The sequence below is a fragment of the Cryptomeria japonica genome, chromosome 5 (assembly GCF_030272615.1).
Source record: "Cryptomeria japonica chromosome 5, Sugi_1.0, whole genome shotgun sequence".
NCBI lineage: Eukaryota > Viridiplantae > Streptophyta > Pinopsida > Cupressales > Cupressaceae > Cryptomeria > Cryptomeria japonica.
The window spans coordinates 909,727,555-909,748,975 of record NC_081409.1 but is presented as its reverse complement, the minus strand read 5'-3'; the positions used below and the strand labels follow the sequence as shown (position 1 = coordinate 909,748,975).

Sequence of the window (21,421 nt, the reverse complement as noted above, 5' to 3'; positions counted from 1 at the left end):
GCTGTGTTGGATGTTCCTCCTCTAGCATGTTCCCTGCCTTCCCGAAACATTGATCAGCAAGATCGGGGGGTAGATGACGTGCTAGACTAGTTACGTTAGCATAGCAGATTCTCTCCTCCTCTCTTTTGTTACTTCTTCTATATGTTATTCTCATTCTTCTATTTGTTGTCCTTGGTGTTGTCTACTTGAGGACGATGCAAAGCATTGAGATCTCTCGATCTCTATCATGTTGACTCAAAAGACACATGTGTTCCCTTCTTCTAGGTGACCTTCCTTGATTGGGGAATGAAGAACAATTATGCATACATACATATGATACATATACATGAATTATCATACAGCATACTGACCCCGAGGACAGCGAAGTCACCTTGTGCTTTGTGTTTTGTGTCTATTATCCTTGGGTTTATCTCACACTTGGGGGCTAAATCCTTGCGATAACGTTCTCCTTTCCTTTCTCATTTCTTATGTGTATCACTACGTTAAAACAATCACCCCCGGTGAGGCGTGTGCGATCGCTTTAACGTAGGGGGGCATACATCCCGTTCATATCTTTTCAAGATACTTGAAAATTTCTTGGCAAATTTAGCCTTGCCTTGAAAATTTTTGATATCTTTCTTGCATGACTCATAGTGAGGGAGCCTTACTACTGACAGTCATGGTTCTCCCTCGTGATCTTCCCTTTTAGTTTGTCAATCGAAGTCGTAAGATCCTTAGTCCACTGGGGGCTTGGTGTATCTTGCCTCCTTGACGTGGTGAAAGTCTTTCAATGTTGTTTCCTTGTACTTTACCGGAAGTATGAGCATACATACTCCCGCTAAAGTGGGGGCTAAATGTAGCGTCCTAAAATTGTGACACTTGCAATTTCGACCGCATTTCGGTCTTCACGATGGCGACGCAACACGCAAGATGAATGGAGACCCTGAAACTTGCTCACGACACTGAAAACTGCATTTTTCAAGCACCCTGGCCTGAACCTCCTTGCACCCTGCTGTCCCGGGAGGTGGGACCAGAGCGCCCAGCGCCCTGGTCCCTGGGTCCTATTTTGGGCCCGGTCTCCTAAGGGGTCTCGGGTCTTTTTGTTTGCAAATTGGAAATTAACTTTCCTGGTCGGCCTAAGGTCGGGAAAATCAGTCTATCAGCCCTAAATGACAAGTATATAAACTACATTTTTCTCTCTCATTTGGGAGAGAGGAGGATATGTGTACAAAGCGTGGAAATTATACTCAAGCATTCAAGCATTCAAGCATTCCTTCAAGCAATTGATCATTTCAAGTCTCCATTCAAGGCTAAGTGTTGCATTCAAGACAAGGATTCAACCATTGAAGAGGAGATCACATACTACATGCTACAACATACAACATACAACATCTAAACCTTCGCACATAAGGATACAAACATCCTTAGAACAAGGTATTAGTACTTGTTTTACATACATTTACATTTACAGCTCTTGCTCATTTCTTGGTTAATTCCAAAACCGGGGTTTGACCTAAAGGCAAACCCCTAATCCCTAACCCCCCAATCGTCTTCGCTTTTCTGTGTGTAGGTTGCAGGTACGCGGTTGAAATTGAAGATCTGGAATCCTTGTGCAGAGACGAACAGATCCCCCTTCGTTTCGCGGATTTTCCGGAGGACCGTGGTGCCGGGCGCCATCGTCCCGACAACTTTTGCTCAAATCTGCAGGACAACGTCGTATCGACATTTTACTGCTAATTCCAGGTCCGCAGCTTCATCCTATAACCCGAACTCAGTTTATAAGCGAATCTTTATGACTTTCTATGCATTCCTAGCTTAATTTCCTTAACAACATTCTTTACAAAAGAGGGTAGCCTTGCTTTCCTAACCCTTGAAATTCATTTAGCATCCAATCTTACATTGTGTGGGATTGGATCTTATGAGTTTCAACCCCTCTTTTGAATGTAAAGTCTCTCCCCTAAGTGAAAACCATCGAATCCTAGCGAACCTCCCTTCTCTCTCCTCGAAGTTGGAAGAGGGGAGAACAACTAGGGTTCGATTGCGATTTTTCCGCTTTACACCATGATAACAATGAATACCCTTGTGACCTTTGGATCACAATTTGGGAGATGTATGGACACTTGAATGAATCTCCATTCCTAGAGGATTATGTTGTGAAATATCTTATTCCACTAGATATTTTTTTATCATATGATCATAACACAACTATATTGCTCACTAAATGAGAAGAAATTGATCATCGTGATGACATTAATACTTCTATACATTCTCCTTTTAATCATATAGAGACTTCCATTGAGATTTTAATGTTGGCATAATAACAAACAATGGGAGATTGTTGGCATTTCAATAAGGATATTGAGAAGGTTGTTGATGATTATGGATATAACTGATTAAGGATGATTTACTGTCTTAATATTATTATTTTTTCATTGATGTCAAGATATTGATTTTCTAAATCAGTATGATGTTGCCATATCTTGAGAAGTATGATTTGATGAGTATAAAGATGTCGGTAAAAGACACAGAAAGGATATGATGAATAAGGGGATGAATAAGTTATTCAATGGGAAACTATTACTGAGTTAGACAATGATGAGATCATGATGTTTAGATTGTTTTGATTTCATACATATGTTATTGATTGAAAGGTTAATACTATACTATGTTACCGAGCAAAGAACCTAGTCGGTAAACCCTAAGGAACCTAGTCGGTAAACCCTAGGGTTATCGCTATCGGTTAATGAAGGCGAAATGTCTACCAAGTGAAGTTTAGTATTTACCGAGTTGTAACCGAGCTGTAACAAAATGCATTAAATGATTGCATGCATTATTTAATGAAGGAAGCTGATGAGCTGGCTATGATTAAATGATTGGTATGTCGTGAATGAAGTTTGTTAAAGAATCTATGGCAAAGGAAAATCAGCATGAAGATCTACAACACAAATTGAACCGCAATACCCTAGCACAAGTTCCAAGAAATGTATGCAAGTTCCAAGGCAGGGTAAAACATTTTCAGATCGAAGGATACATTGAACCTTGTCAAAGTTTGAAGATCTGATGGCTATGATTGATCATGGGAAATGTGATCAAGGAGATTAAGCAGTTGGTGAATTATTTATAAATAGGGAACTATTGATAAACAATGTATGCGGGCAAGTGTATGCACAGGGATGCTACATAGTGATTACCGAGCATAGAAGCTTGAAGACCTATTTTGAATAACAAAGTATAGAGCCCAACATATGGACAAGATTAGTTCTATGTCTAAATTGTATTGAGCAAATAAGAATATGCTTTAGCATTTTAAATGTGAAGTTGCAGATAGATTTTGTTATTGTTATTTTGTGAAGTGACAGAAAATCTCTTAACCGAGTGGACTTAACAGTCTTATTTGTAAAACCCTCTAGCAAGGTGACATTCTGATTGAGTGTTTGAAATCTTTGAACAAGGTCATTTCTAACAAGGTGAAGATCCTAACAGATCTGAGGGAAATCCCTTAACCGGGTCACATCTAGCAATGTGTTTGTAATGTTTAACAGGATTTGCTTTTAACCAAGCATACTCTAGAAGAGTATATTTCTTAGTGGGTCTGAAATCCCACAGTCATTTTTCCCTATTTGGGTTTCCACATTAAATCTAGTGTTATGAGGTTTATGATGTTTATATGCTTTTGAGTTTGCATGTTTAACAATTTTGGTTATATTACTGAAATATATGTTACCGAGGTTGAATCTGATGTTTTTATGGAAGATTAAGTTTATATGATTCACCCCCCCCTCTCATCTTATCAACTTGGCATTTGTACTTAACATTACAAGACTAAAGGAGATTGTAAATCAAATCAAAGGAGCAGGTGGAACTATTGAAGAAAAGGATATAACAAGTAAGTTGTTAAGAACCCTTCTACCAGCTTATGCAATCCGAGTCTCTGCAATCAATGAATTGAGATCCGTACCTAATATGCCAGTTTCTTTAGATGCTACTATTGGTAAGCTACATGCATTTGAGTTAAGTAACTTTGATAACAGTGGGTCATCGGTAAATAAAATTGAATTTGCATTTAGTTTTTTTCATCTTGATGAATCTAATGATTACAATGAAAGAAAGTATAAGTACTCTGAAGGAGATCACAGTGGAGCAAGTGAAAGATTTCGTAAGAACATGGAGGAAGTACACAAACTATATGAGGAAATCAGAAAGTAAGAAGATTTTGAAGCACTATTAGCCAGAAGGTTACTGAGAGGCAAAGGTAAGTATAAAGGAAAACTACCTTTGAAATGTTTCAATTGTGATAAGATAGGACATATGGCTTCTAACTATCCTGAAAAAGATTCTACTGAAAAGAGAGATTACCAAGATGATAGACAAAAAGATAATCATTACAGAGGACACCGAGACTTCAGAAGAAGAGATAGAAAGACATGCTTAATAGCTGATGAGGAATCCAATGATGATAAATCAAATGCAATTGATACAAAGGAAGTAGTTTATGTGGCTATCAAAGATGGATCGGATGAAGAAAGGTATGAAGAAAAATCCCTAATATCTCACATAAATACTAATGATTCTTGGATCATAGATAGTGGATGCTCACATCACATGACTGGTGATAAACACAAGTTTGTTATGTTAGAAGATTATGATGGAGGCTATGTAAGATTTGGTAATGATGCACCATGTCCAGAAAAAGGTAAAGGATCTATAACACTTCTTGATAATGCAAGATGCCATGATGTTTATTGGGTTGAAGGTTTGAAATACAATTTGTTGAGTGTAGCATAGCTAAACAATACAGGATACCGAATAGAATTTCAGAAAGGAATTGTCAAAGTTCATGACAAGAATGGAAAGTTAGCCACTACTGGGACACAAACAAAAGGTAACACATTTCACCTTGACTCAACTCGGAATAAGTCTCTGTATGCAAAGATAGATGATACCTGGTTATGGCATAAAAGGTTTTGTCATGTAAATTTTGATAATCTGATCAAAATAAGTAAGAAGCACCGAGTAAGAGGTCTATCGAGTTTGGAAAAACCTTAGAATGCTATGTGTAGAGGATGCCAGATGGGTAAGATGACAAGATCAAGCTTTACAAGTAAGTCTTACACTTCTAAGGGAATTTTAGATCTTGTGCACACCGATCTTTGTGGTCCTATGAAAGTTCAAAGTTATTATGGTGATAAATATTTCATATTATTTGTGGATGATTACTCAAGGATGATGTCAGTAATGTTTTTAAAAGAAAGATCAAAAGCTTTTCAAATGTTTAAATGGTATAAGGCAAGAGTTGAAAATGAAACAGGAAGACAACTGAAATGTCTTAGATCAGATAGAGGAGGAGAGTTCGCATCTGATGAGTTCAACTTATTCTGCAATGATCGCGATATTAAAAGACAAGTCTCTGCACCAAGAACTCCACAAAAAAATGGAATAGCTGAGAGAAGAAATAGATCTATCGTGGATTGTGCCAGAACCCTGATGATTGAAAAGAAAGTGCCACAAACATTTTGGAGAGAAGCAATAAGCACAACAGTTTATACCCTGAATCGAGTACAACTGAAGAAAGGAACTATGAAGACACCATATGAAATCTGGTATGACAAGAAACCTAATGTAAGTTATTTCAAAATCTTTGGAAGTAGATGCTATGTACACAAAGATGATAGAAATGGCAAGTTTGATCAGAAAAGTGAAGAAGAAACATTTCTTGGTTATTCTTCTAGAAGAAAAGCATTTAAATGTCTGATCAAATTATCTAACAAAATAGTAGAAAGTGCAAATGTGAAAATTGATGAATTTGCAAAAAGAAATGCTGAAGGAAATTCCAAGGAACCAAAAGACTACGATGAATTTGTCTATGTTCAACCGACAAGTCTTATCGAGAAAACTGTTGAAGAAAATGAAGAGAATATCTAGTTACCCAGTGATGAAGAAGATCATACAGAGCCTACCGAGCCTATATTAGCCAAGTATGTCAGAATACATCATGCATCAAGTTAGATTATAGGAGATAAGGATGATCCAGTGATGACAAGGAACAAACTGAGACAAAACACATGTCTAATATCTGAATTTGAGCCGAGAATAGTGAAAGAAGCATTTAACAGTGAAGATTGGATAAATGCTATGATAGAAGAGATTGATCAAATCAAGAAGAATGACACATGGACACTAATCCCAAGACCAAAGGAGAAAAATGTAATCGGTACAAAGTGGATTTTCAGAAACAAGTTGAATGAAAAAGGAGAGGTCATTTGAAATAAAGCAAGACTAGTTTGCAAAGGTTATGTCCAAGAAGAAGGAATTGATTATGGTGAAACTTTTACACTTGTGGCTAGACTTGAAGGAGTAAGAATATTGTTGGCATATGCTGCTTACAAGAATTTCAAGGTATATCAAATGGATGTCAAATCTGCATTTCTGAATGGAGTATTAGAAGAAGAAGTTTTTATTGAACAACCTGAAGGATTTGTTGAAAACAAGAATGAAGATCAGGTATGTAAATTGAACAAAGCTTTATATGGTTTGAAACAAGCACCTAGAGCATGGTATGAAAGATTGCACTCTTTTTTGATTAAGATTAGTTTTATAAGAACAAGTGAAAACAACAATATGTACATGAAGAATGATGAAAATGGAATACTAATCTCAACCATATTTGTTGATGATATTATATTTTGTGGAAATGACTCTTTATGCAAGAACTTTGGAAATGAAATGAGCAAAGAATTTGAGATGTCATTAATCAGTGAGATAAAGTATTTTATAGGTTTACAGATACTGCAAATGAAAAATGAGATTTTCATTACTCAATCCAAGTACATAAAGGAAATCTTGAAGAAATTTGGAATGGAGGATTCAAAACCAGTAAGTACTCCTATGACTACTAACTGTAAACTATCAAAGAATGATGAATCTGCATCTGTTGATGAGACACTTTACCGATCCATGATTGGAAAGCTACAATATGTTGTTCACAACAGACCAGACATAGCACATGCAGTAGGTATAGTTGCAAGATTCTCTGCAGATCCCAAGGAAACACACATGACAGCAATCAAGAGAATTTTCAGATACTTGAAAGGCACTGAAGATTATGGCTTAGTATATCAGAAAAGAAATGATTTTGATTTAAAAGTTTATACTGATGTTGATTGGGCAGGCAACATTGATGACAGAAAAAGCACAAGTGGAGGAGCTTTCTTTTTAGGAGAAAGACTAGTGAGTTGGCTTAGCAAGAAACAAGGATGTGTTTCACAGTCAACAGCAGAAGCTGAATACTTTGCTGTAGCATTGAATTGTACCAACATAGCATGGATCAAAAAACTATTGGAAGGTATAAATGAGAAAGTTACTGAGCCAGTAACTATACTCTATGATAATACTAGTGCCGTTAACATTTCAAAGAATCCTGTTATGCACTCTAAGACAAAGCACATCTCTATCAAATATCATTATCTTAGAGAAGAAGCCCAAGAGAAGAAAGTGGTGTTGGAGTATGTTAGCACAAAGGAACAAATAGTAGATATCTTCACCAAGCCACTGCCAAGGGACACTTTTGAGTATCTCAAAAGTAAGTTAGGGGTCCTACCCCTATCTTCTAGTCACTGACCAAGTTCGGTGAAGGCATCAATTCGATGACTCTACAAAATATCTTTTAGGAGTTGATGCTGATTTACACACTTTAGGATGTTTTCTAAAGGTGTGCAGGAAACAATACAAGAAACAAGAATTGAAGACAAAATGCTTTGACCGAGACTAAGTTGATACATCACAATAGGAAATCACTTCATATAGGAAGAAATTATGTTTTAATTCTTTACTTTTTGGCATTGTTGTCAAAGGGGGAGAAGACTGGAGAAGACTGAAGAAAAGAAAGACTGAGAAAAGAGGAGAAGTATAATGTATGTGGGAGAAAACTGATGAAAGGGGGAGAGCATTTCAACATCTCAGAATCTCACAGCAATCTGAATCAATTAGTTCAAATCAATTGGTTTTGCCATCAATGCCAAAGGGGGAGATTGTTGGCATTATAACAGACAATGGGAGATTGTTGACATTTCAATAAGGATATTGAGAAGGTTGTTGATGATTATGGATATAACTAATTAAGGATGATTTACTGTCTTAATATTATTATTTTGTCTTTGATGTCAAGATATTGATTTTCTAAATTAGTATGATGTTGCCATATCTTGAAAAGTATGATTTGATGAGTATAAAGATGTCGGTAAAAGACACAGAAAGAATATGATGAATAAGGGGATGAATAAGTTATTCAATGGGCAACTATTACCGAGTTAGACAATGATGAGATCATGATGTTTAGATTGTTTTGATATCATACATATGTTATTGAATGAAAGGTTAATACTATACTATGTTACCGAGCAAAGAACCTAGTCGGTAAACCCTAAGAAACCTAGTCGGTAAACCCTAAGGTTATCACTATCGGTTAATGAAGGCGAAATGTCTACCGAGTAAAATTTAGTATTTACCGAGCTGTAACAGAATGCATTAAATGATTACATTCATTATTTAATGAAGGAACCTGATGAGCTGGCTATGATTAAATGATTGGAATGTCATGAATGAAGTTTGTTAAAGAATCTATGGCAAAGGAAAATCGACATGAAGATCTACAATGCAAATTGAACCGTAATACCCTAGCACAAGTTCCAAGAAATGTATGCAAGTTCCAAGGCAGGGTAAAACCTTTTCAGATCGAAGGATACATTGAACCTGGTCAAAGTTTGAAGATTTGATGGCTATGATTGATCATGGGAAATGTGATCAAGGAGATTAAGAAGTTGGTGAATTATTTATAAATAGGGAACTGTTGATAAACAATGTATGCGGGCAAGTGTATGCACAGGGATGCTACATAGTGATTACCGAGCACAGAAGCTTGAAGACCTGTTTTGAATAACAGAGTATAGAGCCCAACAGATGGACAAGATTAGTTCTATGTCTAAATTGTATTGAGCAAATAAGAACCTGCTTTAGCATTTTAGATGTGAAGTTGCAGATAGATTTTATTATTGTTATTTTGTTAAGTGACAGAAAATCTCTTAACCGAGTGGACTTAACAGTCTTATTTGTAAAACCCTCTAGCAAGGTGACATTCTGATTGAGTGTTTGAAATCCTTTAACAAGGTCACTTCTAACAAGGTGAAGATCCTAACAGAACCGAGGGAAATCCCTTAACCGGGTCACATCTAGCAATGTGTTTGTAATCTTTAACAAGATTTGCTTTTAACTGAGCATACTCTAGAAAAGTATATTTCTTAGTGGGTCCGAAATCCCACAGTGGTTTTTCCCTATTTGGGTTTCCATGTTAAATCTGGTGTTATGAGGTTTATGATGTTTATATGCTTTTGAGTTTGCATGTTTAACAGTTTTGGTTATATTACTAAAATATATGTTACCGAGGTTGAATCTGATGTTTTTATGGAAGATTAAGTTTGTATGATTCACCCCCCCCCCCCCTCACATCTTATCAGCTTGGCATCTGTACTTAACATTAAGTATCAGAACTATCATTTAACTTATGCAACTCCTAATTTAGATTTAGAGGGTTCATTTGCTTCATATAAGTCAAAATGTTAAGGTTAAGACCTCTAGTAATCCAATATTGGCATATTCATTTTATGTTCGCACTTAGGCATCTTGTGTGCACATATCATTCAAAGATAAGTGGTGTAGTCAAGTGACATTTATTGAGATCGCATCTTCATCTATTATTACTTTTGAGACTAGTATTACTACATCCATGGATTCTAATAATTTGGTGTTGCAAGACATACATCATCTTCTAGATGCAACTACTTGGGATGGGTACTTGATGAAAATTGGAGGTTTATTTTGTGAGTCCTATCATACAAAATTGGGGGAAATTATTAAGGACATTGATTTCCTCTTTGATGTTTGCTCCTATGGAATTGCATCTGGTTTGGATCTTATGAGGGAACCTTTAGGGCCTCTTGTTCTTTCTCTACATCATCTTTTGTCATAGTTTGACATTGGAATTGAGACTCTTAAGCAACATTTGAAGGAGAAATATTTTTATTTGGATTATGTTTTACATCCGTTTCTACAAGGTTCTAGATTATCATATTCATTAGTGTGGCTTGAAACAAGTAAATTGAATATGGAACCTTTTGGCATTTATATGGAAACATTTGAGTAGAGTTAAAAGATGTCACATCTTCCCTTATTCATATTTCTTTTAGAAATGGCAAAACATCCTACATTAATTATCGGTTTTGTTTCTTCTTAAGGGAAGGAATGTTTTTTGAAAATTTTCTAGCATCTTAACATTTAATGTTGAACATCAACCATTACTATAGAATATTATAATTTAGGGGGTGAATGGTCTCTCCTCTTCTCTCTTATAGGGAGACTTCTTCCTCACATGTGATTTCATCCTCATACTTTTGGACATCTTATTATGTTTTCTCTCTTTTTGAGAGGAGTTTTTTGTATTTTTCCCCCTTTTTCTCCATTTGTGAGAGATTCATTCGTATATAGGTAGTTAACATGGCCTTGTAATTGAGACCTACATTAATTTTTAATGTTATTTCTGTAATAACCCACCCATAATTAACTCAACAAAATTGACCATTCTTTTTTTTTTGTTTAATCATTTATGTTTGATTCAATTGCATACTTTGGGCATCCATCCATTTGGATTAGGCATTCATCCCTCTAGGATGAGCATCTAACCATATGGGGTAGGCATTTGTCCATACAGGACATAAGATTTCATCTATCCAATACGGGATAGGCATCTACCCATACAGGGTAGGCATCTATCGAATCGGGATAGGAGGTGCTTTGGCCAAAGACTTAGACTCATCAGGACCATTCGGGTCCTGAGCCACTCACTAAGTACTACACTCTTCTAATAGAAGTGCACCAAGGTCGCCGTCCTTACGAGTAATTAAATAACATAATACAAGCTTGAATTCCACCTTGGAATTTAGCTTAAAGCCTCGGGAAGTCAAGCGAATCCATACATGATTCCTTCTGAGTATGCACTGAATTACTCTTTCCATTTTAATTATCTTTCAAATTATGATTCTATTCAATCCTTCTATACCAAGCCTAGACCCCACCCACGAACGCCTGAGTACGAGGGACAACTCCATCCCAAGACTGCCGGCATACCCGCTTTGGCACGGGATCGAGGCGTAAAGTATGTAGTTCTATTTTTCTACTTTATGGTTTGATGTAAACTGATTAGTGGGTACCCAACTCTTTCTAGGGTCAATGCCCTAGACAGTTTCTCTAAGGTTGCTACCCACGATGGTAGCACTTAAGCAAGGGCTCAAGATGGCCTATTGCTTGTGGCCTAAAACAACTAGATCCTAATTCTTAACATAAGCGTCACCCTTGACCAATTGTCAATTGCCAACAATTCTTCGAGATTAAATCAATTTTATAAAAGCATTTCACTCATCATCCCTATAGGGGTTTACTATAGTTTAACTCAGCGAATGAAAGATCGTTTTAGAATTATCTTATTAAATTATCGATCCAAGGGGGATTACCCGCCCCTTGGATTTTAACTTCCAAGTGTCCCTTATTACTCCCCGACGATTTATAGGGACGATGCCACAGACGTCGTTGATGTAGCTTTATTAGGCATTAAGTGCAGTAGTTCAACACAACGACATTACCCGTAAGCGTGACCCAGAGGCACTGTATATACTGAACACTATTAGGTTTTGGTTTTCCAACTTCCTTTATTTAATTTTCTAACTTATGATAAACATCATGCTTGAAAAATAATTATGAATTGAACACGTATAATTAGACATTGCAAAGCTCAATTAATTGAAATAACTACTTGATGAATTACATGAAATAAAAACCATAACTAACATTATTTATTATTCAAAACTTGAAATATAACTTTGCATAATAATAACGATTAGGAAACTTGCATAATAATATTTAAACGTGAAACTTGCATGGAGATGGAAACACCAATAAATGTAATCAATGTAAAGCAATTTGCATGAGGCGAAGGTAGGGTAAGTTACATGCGAGAATATCGCTTATAAAGTCACTAATCCCAAAATAGAATTTAGCTTCAAGTCATTTAATATGGATTAATTGCTAAGTGGATCTTAAGAGGATCTAAGTATAATTTAATCTACAATTTATAAATTTGTTAAAACTAGTTATAAATCTAAAAATTACCTAAGTTCATTTTTTTTATTAAACTAAAATTTATATATATAAAAAGAAAGAATTTAAATAAACTAAAATTTTATACATATATAAAAAAAAGAATTTTTAAAAATTAACATTGGCTTGGATTTAAAGTTTGATTGGCATTAACAAAGGGCAAGTGGGAGTGGGACCCCACGGGTCCCCTCCACTACCCTGCGGCCACTGCCGCAGTAGTGACCGCAGGCTAGTGGGGGGTACCATTATGGTACCACTCCCCTGCGGAGTATTAACTCCATTCCCCACCTGTGAGCCGATACGTATGGAGTACTATATCGTGCCAGAATAAAAATTAATTACTTCACATAAATTTATTAATACCTTATGCATATATATGAATATATATATTTTTATAGTTTCATTCCAGAATATTAAATTGTATAAAAGGAGAATACATAAACATGTATGTGTATATAAGAAAATATTAATGTAAGAGTGAGAATAACAATTCAATTCCAGGGATGAGAGTGTAACAGAGAAATAAAATAAAAAGAGAATAATTTGCTCCAGATTATCAAGAAGTAGGCAGATGCTTATACAAAGCTCACATAGGGGGTTTGAGAGTTTATTTCCAGTATTCACAGGGAGATTGTTTATTTCTAGTATTCATAGGAAGATTGTTTATTCAACTAATATTCAAAGAGAGATCTTGTTCAACTCATAGGGAGATTTATTTAACTAATAATCACAGAGAGATTTGTTTAACTAAAAATCACAGAGAGATTAAAGAATGAGATTCAGATTTCCATTTGAAGAACCAGAGAAATGAATTAGAGGGAAGAAATAAAGATTCAAATCACACAAGGAAGAATTTTAATCTCAGAAAAGAGATTTTAAACAAATAAAGGAATATGATTTTTTTTTTGCTAAAATCTTTGGAAAAAAAAAAAGCAAGATCATGTGCATATTTTCTTAAGGGAAATAAAATAAATAAATAAACTATTTTTTACATGCACTATATGAAAGCATTATCATTATTATTTATCCCTAAATAAAAGATTTACAATCTAATATAAAAAAAAAATTTCTTTATATAAAGGAAGATCTATAACTATATTTTTGATATTACGAATTCCTCATAAGTGAATGTGAAATAACAAGGAGAGAACCTGGTTTATCGAGCTTGATGTTGAATCCACTAGCTATCCTTATGATCCTTTCTTGCAACTTGAGAGAAATCCTTCAAACAACAACTTAAAATTCCTACAACGAAAATGAGACTACCAAAGAAGATCTACTTCTAAAACTTGGGAAATTTCCTTCAAAACATAATCAACTCCCTTCTTTGAAACTTGCATACAATTTTATAAGAAAATTCCCTCCATTCCACTATCTAGAAAATTTAATTAAAAAGGAGATTCTTTTCCCATATTGGACTCATGCAAAGTGATTAAACTTAGTGGGGGAGTTACATGCAAGGTGGTGGAGAATCCTCTTGAAGCTTCTTATTCTTCCTACAACATGTGCCATAATTGGGAGTGGAAAATAAATAAATAAAAATAATGTATATTCTCCAAGTGTGTGTGTGTGTATTATTATTTTCATTCTTATAATAATAGGAGCAACCACATTTCCACCATTAATCTATCATAAATAACACATCAAGAGGAGCATTAGGTGCACTCTACTTCAATTCAATCATATGAGCGGAGAAAAACAAGGTATAAAGGTCTATTTCTTATGTTTGAATCTTTGTATTTTCCTCACTTTTTTCCTTGTCTTCAATAGATAATGAATATGACTAGTTGAGATGACTTTCATTGATGCATTGCTATAGAACATGTCAATTGTTACTCATAATAATATTATCTCACTCAATAAATTTTAAATAAAATTAAAAATAAAATAAAATAAAATAAATCTTTATATAATTTAAATTCAATCTTTAACCACATTTAGACCATTAAAGACTTTAGATTTCCATATCATAACTTTCAAGAATCCCATACACACTTAGGTCTTGACAATTAAAATTTATTTCAAAAATATAATTTAAAATATTAAAATCGTCTCATTTCGGACTAGATAAAGATTTTCAAAACTCCTTCCCATAGTTGGCTACTGAGTAAGTACTTGTCGAAAAAGAAAAATTGCATTGCAGCCATGCATATTTCTGCAATGTGCAGTTGCAGAAACCTCATATTGCGCCCAAATATACATCCCATTGCCCTCGAATACTTTTCGCGTTTGACAGGCAGGTACAGAACGCATTACTCTGCAGCCAAGGTCTTTTCAAGCATTCCAGTTTCAAGAACCAAAGTTAAGAAAACTGTGAAAAATGATGTTCATAAGTCACCAAAATCCGTTACACAGTCTACAGGGCAAGATGATTTTTTCGCTGAAGGAGTGAGCTGGAAATCCCTCGGTCTCTCGGAAGAAGTTGAAAATGCAGTGAAACAAGCCGGCCTAAACAAACCTTCTCTAATTCAGGCAGGGCTCTTTTGTTTTTTTAACTTTCAGTATATATTTTTGGCATAGAAATATGAAAATATTATATCATTTTTACTCAACAATTTGAGATTTTTGTAACACTGTAAGTATGTGACCTGTTATTCTTTCCTTTGTTTCATCTGTTCGCTTTATATATATATATATATATTTAAACACACACTTTGTTTCATCTGTTCGCTTTATATATATATATATATATATATATATATAAAAACACACACTTTGTTTCATCTGTTTGCTATATAAACACACACACACTTTGTTTCATCTGTTTTCTATATATATATACACACACTTTGTTTCATCTGTCATATATATGTGTGTAATTTTTTAATAATTAAATTCCTCATGCCCGGTGGCACGCAGGACTTGCATCTAGTTTCCATTTGGCTTGGATGTCATAACCACAATTAAGAAATATATCTTTCTCAAATTTATCCAGGGGCTCTGAACATGGGTTTTGACTACGAAAACTCCATGGATTTACCACTTGAGCTTATTCCATTTGACCTAAGTACGGGACATTTACCTTACTTTCGTTCTCATCCTTTTTTTTTTTAACAGTTACGATTTATAATTTGTCGCTTCAAGAATTCTTCTATTCGATGCTCTTTTGGGATATTGGATGCCATCAACCACACCTTGAAAACTTAGAACTCTGACTGATTGTATTACTATTAAAAGCCGGCTGTTGTTTTCAGATTTTTCTTGTTGGAATTGTTATTAGGATGTTACATCACATTCAACAATTATGGATAGAATAGTGGGCGTCGTGAGCTATGAATAATAACTCAAAACGTTTGAACCATAATGGCTTATATTGAATTCAGAAGCGGAAGCTGGTTGTTGTTTTGATTATTTTGGATTTGCTTTTAAGATATTATATCACATTTGACAATTACAGAAAGAATAGTGGGTTTCGTAAGTAACCAGTCACACCGAAAAACATTGGAACTACAATGGCTTGTATTGATGGCTGAACTGAAGCTGGGCAATGTTTTGTGTTAGCATTCTATTACACCATAACCGTCATGACTCGTAACTATTTCATATAGTTATCGTTGGTTGTTTGTTGGTTGTGTTGATTTTTATACTTTCAGATTAATGTAAAACTCAGAAATCAGAATTTAGTTTCTAATTAGATTGTTTGTTGTGAAATTTAGAGATTTCTAGATTTGGGCATAACATAGAAATGAACAAATAAGAACAAAACACAATTACCCTGGGAAAACCTCCTAGGAGGAAAAACCCAGCCAGTAAAGGTCCTCAGATCTGATTATGGATTATATTCAATATTCTGATTACAATACTTATCTCAAGTACTTGTAGAGGTCTGAGATGTTCACTCTTAGGGCTGATGAAATCTTCAGTAAGTCTGCTCTTTAATAAGTATTAGGTCTGCTCCTTTAGCACACTAACCAGCAATCCGGTTCATACATTAGATCTGCACTTTTAGTGCATCTTAAGTCTACACTTATGCTTGAAACTGATTTGTAACCTTAGCGCCTTGAATCTGGAGAAGTTCACACTTCTTTATGATAGTATGTGCTTGATGTTAGCACCTTCAATGTCAGGTATGATTCGCATATGTTCCTTCTTCAGCCTTCGCATTAAGCAGATATATATTTCGCATGAAAGGATATTGTATTGTGTGTTGAATGAGGTGAAGATGCCCTTTATTTATATGTGGTGCAAGAACTAATTAAGTCGGCTTTTACTTAATTGATAACTTTTAATTATTAACATCTCTTTTACCAAAATGCCTTATTAGTATAGGGTCGGCCCTATTTATGGGAGCACATTACCTTGAGTGTGGCGTGAGGATTTAGGGAGTGCCTTGAGAGAGGGCCCAGCCTTACACGTTGAAGGAGGGGCCAGACCTTTGGGCGGATTCCAATGTTGCCTAAGGCAATTGGAATCCGCCATTCCTACCTAATTACAATCATCACTCCCTCTCAATTAGGGAGGAGAAAACATAATCATAATCTTCCATCTTGCACACAAGCAAAGAATGAATTACATAATCAGAATATTGTAGTCTTCCATTTTGCACACAAACACAAGCATATAATGGAACTACATAATATAATCTTCCAGCTCGCACATAAGCATAGACTGGATCCACCTTACATTGCCCGCAGAGGGTGGAGAGGATCTTTTCTACCATCTTGCATTGCCCGCAGAGGATGGTTAACAATAACTCTTCTCCCTAAGAAGATTACAATACCATCTTACATTGCCTGCAGAGGGTGGTTTGATACAACACAATGTATCACTGAGGTTGAGACTCCCTTTCAATCAAGGTTCATTTTCCAAAACACCGAGTCTGTCTTTGAAGTACACAAACTTCACTTTGGACAGAGGCTTGGTAAGAATATCTACAACCTGCTCATCAGTGCTGACATACTTCAGCTGAATGGCGCCTCTTTGCACCATATCTCCAATGAAGTGATAATGAGTTTTCACATGTTTTGACCTGTCATGAAATACTGGATTGATAGACATTTTGATACAACTCTGATTATCACAATGAATAACTGTAGGTCCCCAAGGTTGTCCAAACAACCTAGCAAGAAGCTTACGAAGCCACACCGCTTCTTTAGAAGCAACACTTGCTGCAATATACCAGCTTTAGTAGTACTTAGTGCAACTGAGGATTGTTTTCTGCAAGCCCAAGAGATCATTGCGGATCCTAAGCTGAAACAAATGCCGGAAGTGCTTTTTCTGTCTTTGACACTTCCAGCCCAATCTGCATCTGCCCAATTTGCATCTACCCAATCTGCATCTGAATAGCCTTTCAAGGTTATTGAAGTGTTAAGTGGATACTTCAGCCCATAACCAACCGTGCCTCGCAAGTATCGTAGGATGTGCTTGGCTGCAATAAGATGAACATGTTTGGGCATGCTCATGAACTGGTTGAGAGCATTCACTGCAAAGCATATGTCTGGGCTAGTGTTAACTAGATACATCAGTGACCCAATCAACTGCCTGTACTCCGATGGATCTGCAAAATCAGAGTTAGCTGCAGAAACACTTAACTTCTTTAAGTTAGATTCCATAGGAGTAGACATAGGTTTACAATCCATCATTCTAAATCTTTTCAAAATATCAATAGTATACTTTCCTTGACTTAGAAAAATTTCGTTAGATCTTTGCCATACTTCTAGACCTAGAAAATAATGCATTAGACCTAGTCCTTCATTTCAAATTCTGAAGCTAGTTCTTTCTTACATCTAATGATAAGTTCATCTTTACCAGTAAGAAATAAATCATCCACATATAAAACTAGAATTAGCATTTCATCATTGGACAACTTAAAGTAGATGTTAGAGTCAACATCATTTTTACAAAATCCTAAACTTAACTAGTATTTATCAATTCTTTCATACCAAGCACGAGGGGCCTGTTTGAGGCCATACAGGGCTTTCTTCAATTTGCACACATGAGTTTCTCTATCCTGAATCTCATAACCCTCAGGTTGTTCAATATAGATTTCTTCCTCAATGACACCATTAAGGAAGGTAGTCTTAACATCCATTTGATGTAGTTTCCAACCTCTAGCAGCAGCAATAGCTATTATAGTTCTAATAGAGGTATATCTAGCAATAGGAGCAAATGTTTCTTCATAATCTATGCCTTCCTTTTGAGAAAAACCACGAGCTACAAATCTAGCCTTATATTTTTCAATACTACCATCAATATTATGTTAAATTTTGAATAACCATTTAGATGAAACAACAGATTTACCTTTGGGTTTGGGCACAATGTCCCAAACATCATTCTTGATGATTGACTGATACTCTTCATCCATAGCAAGCTTCCAAGCATGATGGTTCAAGGCTTCTTCAACATTGCAAGGTTTAGATTCAATAAGATTGCACATCAATGCAACGTAGTTGGAGAATACTTGAGGTCTCTTGGTTTCTCAGAAAGTGCCACTGGGAGCAGCAAATCTTTCGGCTTCTTGAATGGTGTTTCTTACCCAAAGTGGCCTCTTTTTGGTAACAACAATGTCACTAGGTATATCAGTGGGATTCATAGGCTTTGGTGGATCGTCATGTTCTTCTTGAGGTGGAGGTTCAATAGGCTCCCTCTGAATCTCAGGGTTAGTATCAACATTCATATCTTGATTGTCATTAACTTCATCAATAACAGAAGAACCTTTTGATTTCTTAAAGGCAATATCTTCTTCAAAAGTAACATCCCTACTTACCTCAACATACCTTTGACCTCGAATATAGATCTTGAAGGCCTTGGAGGATTCACTGTATCTGACTAGCATGCCTTTCTTCCCGGAGGGCTCCAACTTGGTTTGCTTTTCCTTGGACACATGAACATAAACAAGACTTCCAAAAATTCTGAGGTGACTGATGTCCGGTTTGGATCCTGTGAAGGCTTCTTCAGGAGTCATGTTCTTTAGAACACGGCGAGGACATCTATTTTGAATATATATCGCTGTTCTTGAAGCCTCAGCCCATAGAAAGGTCTGCAAATCTTGATCATGAATCATAGCCTTTGTAGCCTCAACAATAGTTCTATTCTTCCTTTCAGCAACTCCGTTTTGCTAAGGATTGTATGGAACACATAACTCCTTCTTAATTCCCGACTCAACACAAAAATCATACAAGCTATCGGAGGTATACTCACCTCCATCGTTAGATCTTAAACATTTAATTCTTTTACTAGAGGAGTTTTCAGTCAATGCCTTAAACTCTTTAAATTTACTTAAGACTTCATCAAATTCTTTAGATTTCAAGAAGTAGATCCAAGTTTTCCTAGAGAAATCATCTATGAAGATTACGTAATAAAGAAATCCACTAGGAGATGCTATAGACATAGGACCACATAAATCAAAGTGAACAAGTTCTAGTTTATCTTTAGCTCTATTTTCACTTTTATGAAAAGGGCTTTTAACATTTTTACCTATAGCACAACCTTTGCATGTATTATCATGAATTTGACTGAGTTTAGGCATACCTTTGACTAGCTTTTCAAGAGAGGGAAGTGCTTGATAGTGTAAGTGTCCAAGTCTTCTATGCCATAGCTCATAGGATTTGGGAGCCTCATTAATGAGGGTTTGAACAGGGTCAGTAGAGAGCTTATATAAACTATCATATCTATTACCAATTACACGAGCAGATTTAAAACTAGATTTCTTAGGCCAAGCAAGTACTTTTCCCTCAGAAAATGCAATTTGATAACCTTTATCTTCTAGAGCAGAAATGGAAATTAAGTTTCTTTTAATTCCAGGAACAAATAAGATGTCACTAAAGTGAAGTGAAATACCAGAGTCTAAATTTAAAGAAGTAGTGCTAGAACCTCTTACCGAATATCGAGCATCGTCACCAATTACCACGTGAAGACTTGTATCCTTTTCTACTAAGTCTGAAAGATGATCACGGTAGCCTGTGATGTGTCTGGAAGCACCACTGTCAACCAGCCATGTATTATTGTCTGTGGGTATGTTGCTTGACAGGGCAGAGATGAATAAGAAGTCATCATTTTGTTTTGAGACTTCATTTAGGTTGGCTTCTCTTTGAGTAGGATCATTCTGACATTCTTTAGCATAGTGACCAAATTTGTCACATTTGAAACATCGTACACGAGAGATATCTCTTTGTTTCTTCCAAGAATGCTGAGAACTAGGTGGTCTGAATTCTCTATTTCTCTTTGGATAATGTTTCTTCCAATTTCCACCTTTCTTGCATTGGGCTGCAAGCATGTGTTGATTATCTACATGAGGACTTTTGAGTTGCCCCCTTGTGATAAGGCGTGACTCTTCTTGAATGCAATCATTCTTAAAGCGATCAAGGGTAGGTAACTCAGTTCTACCACTTATGGTTTGAATAAAAGACTCCCATGAGTGTGGTAAACCATTTAGGGCAATCATAACAAGGTCATTGTCTTCCATGTTATGTCCAATTGTACCTAGCCGATTCTTTAGTTATGAAATTCTCATAAAATAAAAAATAACAGAATCTTCTTTTGACATTTTGATATTAAGTAATTGTCCTACTGAGATTGTTAATTTCATAGGTACCTTGTAGATGACTGAATATTTCTCTTGTAGTAGTGAATGAGGCAATGGAGATGACTAGGTGGTCTTTAATTGAATCAATGAGAAGCTTCCTGACCTTGACAGCATCCCTTTTGAATTGTTTTAGCTCAGCTGCATCCGTAGGTTCAGTTAGCTCTTTCGTTTCTATGAAGTGAAGAAGATCTTCTTCCTCTAGAGCCACCATGATTCAAACCTTCCATGCAGCAAAGTTGAGATTTCCATCAAGCCTATCGTCAACTTTCAACCCCATTGACCTGACCTGTGAATGAGACAACAATCTGGAAATAACGGAGTACTAAATTATGAAATTTGAAAGTTGATTTAGCCTATAGCTCTGATACCATGTTGATTTTTATACTTTTAGATTAATGTAAAACTCAGAAATCAGAATTTAGTTTCTAATTAGATTGTTTGTTGTGAAATTTAGAGATTTCTAGATTTAGGCATAACATAGAAATGAACAAATAAGAACAAAACACAATTACCCTGGGAAAACCTCCTAGGAGGAAAAACCGAGCCAGAAAAGATCCTCAGATTTGATTATGGATTATATTCAATATTCTGATTACAATACTTATCTCAAGTACTTGTAGAGGTCTGAGATGTTCACTCTTAGGGCTGATGAAATCTTCAAGAAGTCTGCTCTTTCATAAGTATTAGGTCTGCCCCTTTAGCACACTAACCAGCAAT

At 35.7% G+C, this 21,421-nt stretch overlaps 1 protein-coding gene across 2 annotated transcripts in view; it reads left to right on the top strand.

Annotated features, from left to right (window-relative positions):
• The first annotated feature begins 14,258 nt into the window (after positions 1 to 14,258).
• Positions 14,259 to 21,421, top strand: part of LOC131066217 (DEAD-box ATP-dependent RNA helicase 22) — a 111,901-nt gene continuing 104,738 nt past the window's right edge. The window contains exon 1 of one of the 2 annotated variants that reach the window (XM_058000930.2): positions 14,259 to 14,652. In XM_058000930.2, coding sequence (XP_057856913.2) covers positions 14,326 to 14,652 — 327 coding nt within the window. In that variant the 5' untranslated portion in view covers positions 14,259 to 14,325. The remainder of the gene's footprint in view (positions 14,653 to 21,421) is intronic. The other variant, XM_058000929.2, reaches the window with a different exon arrangement.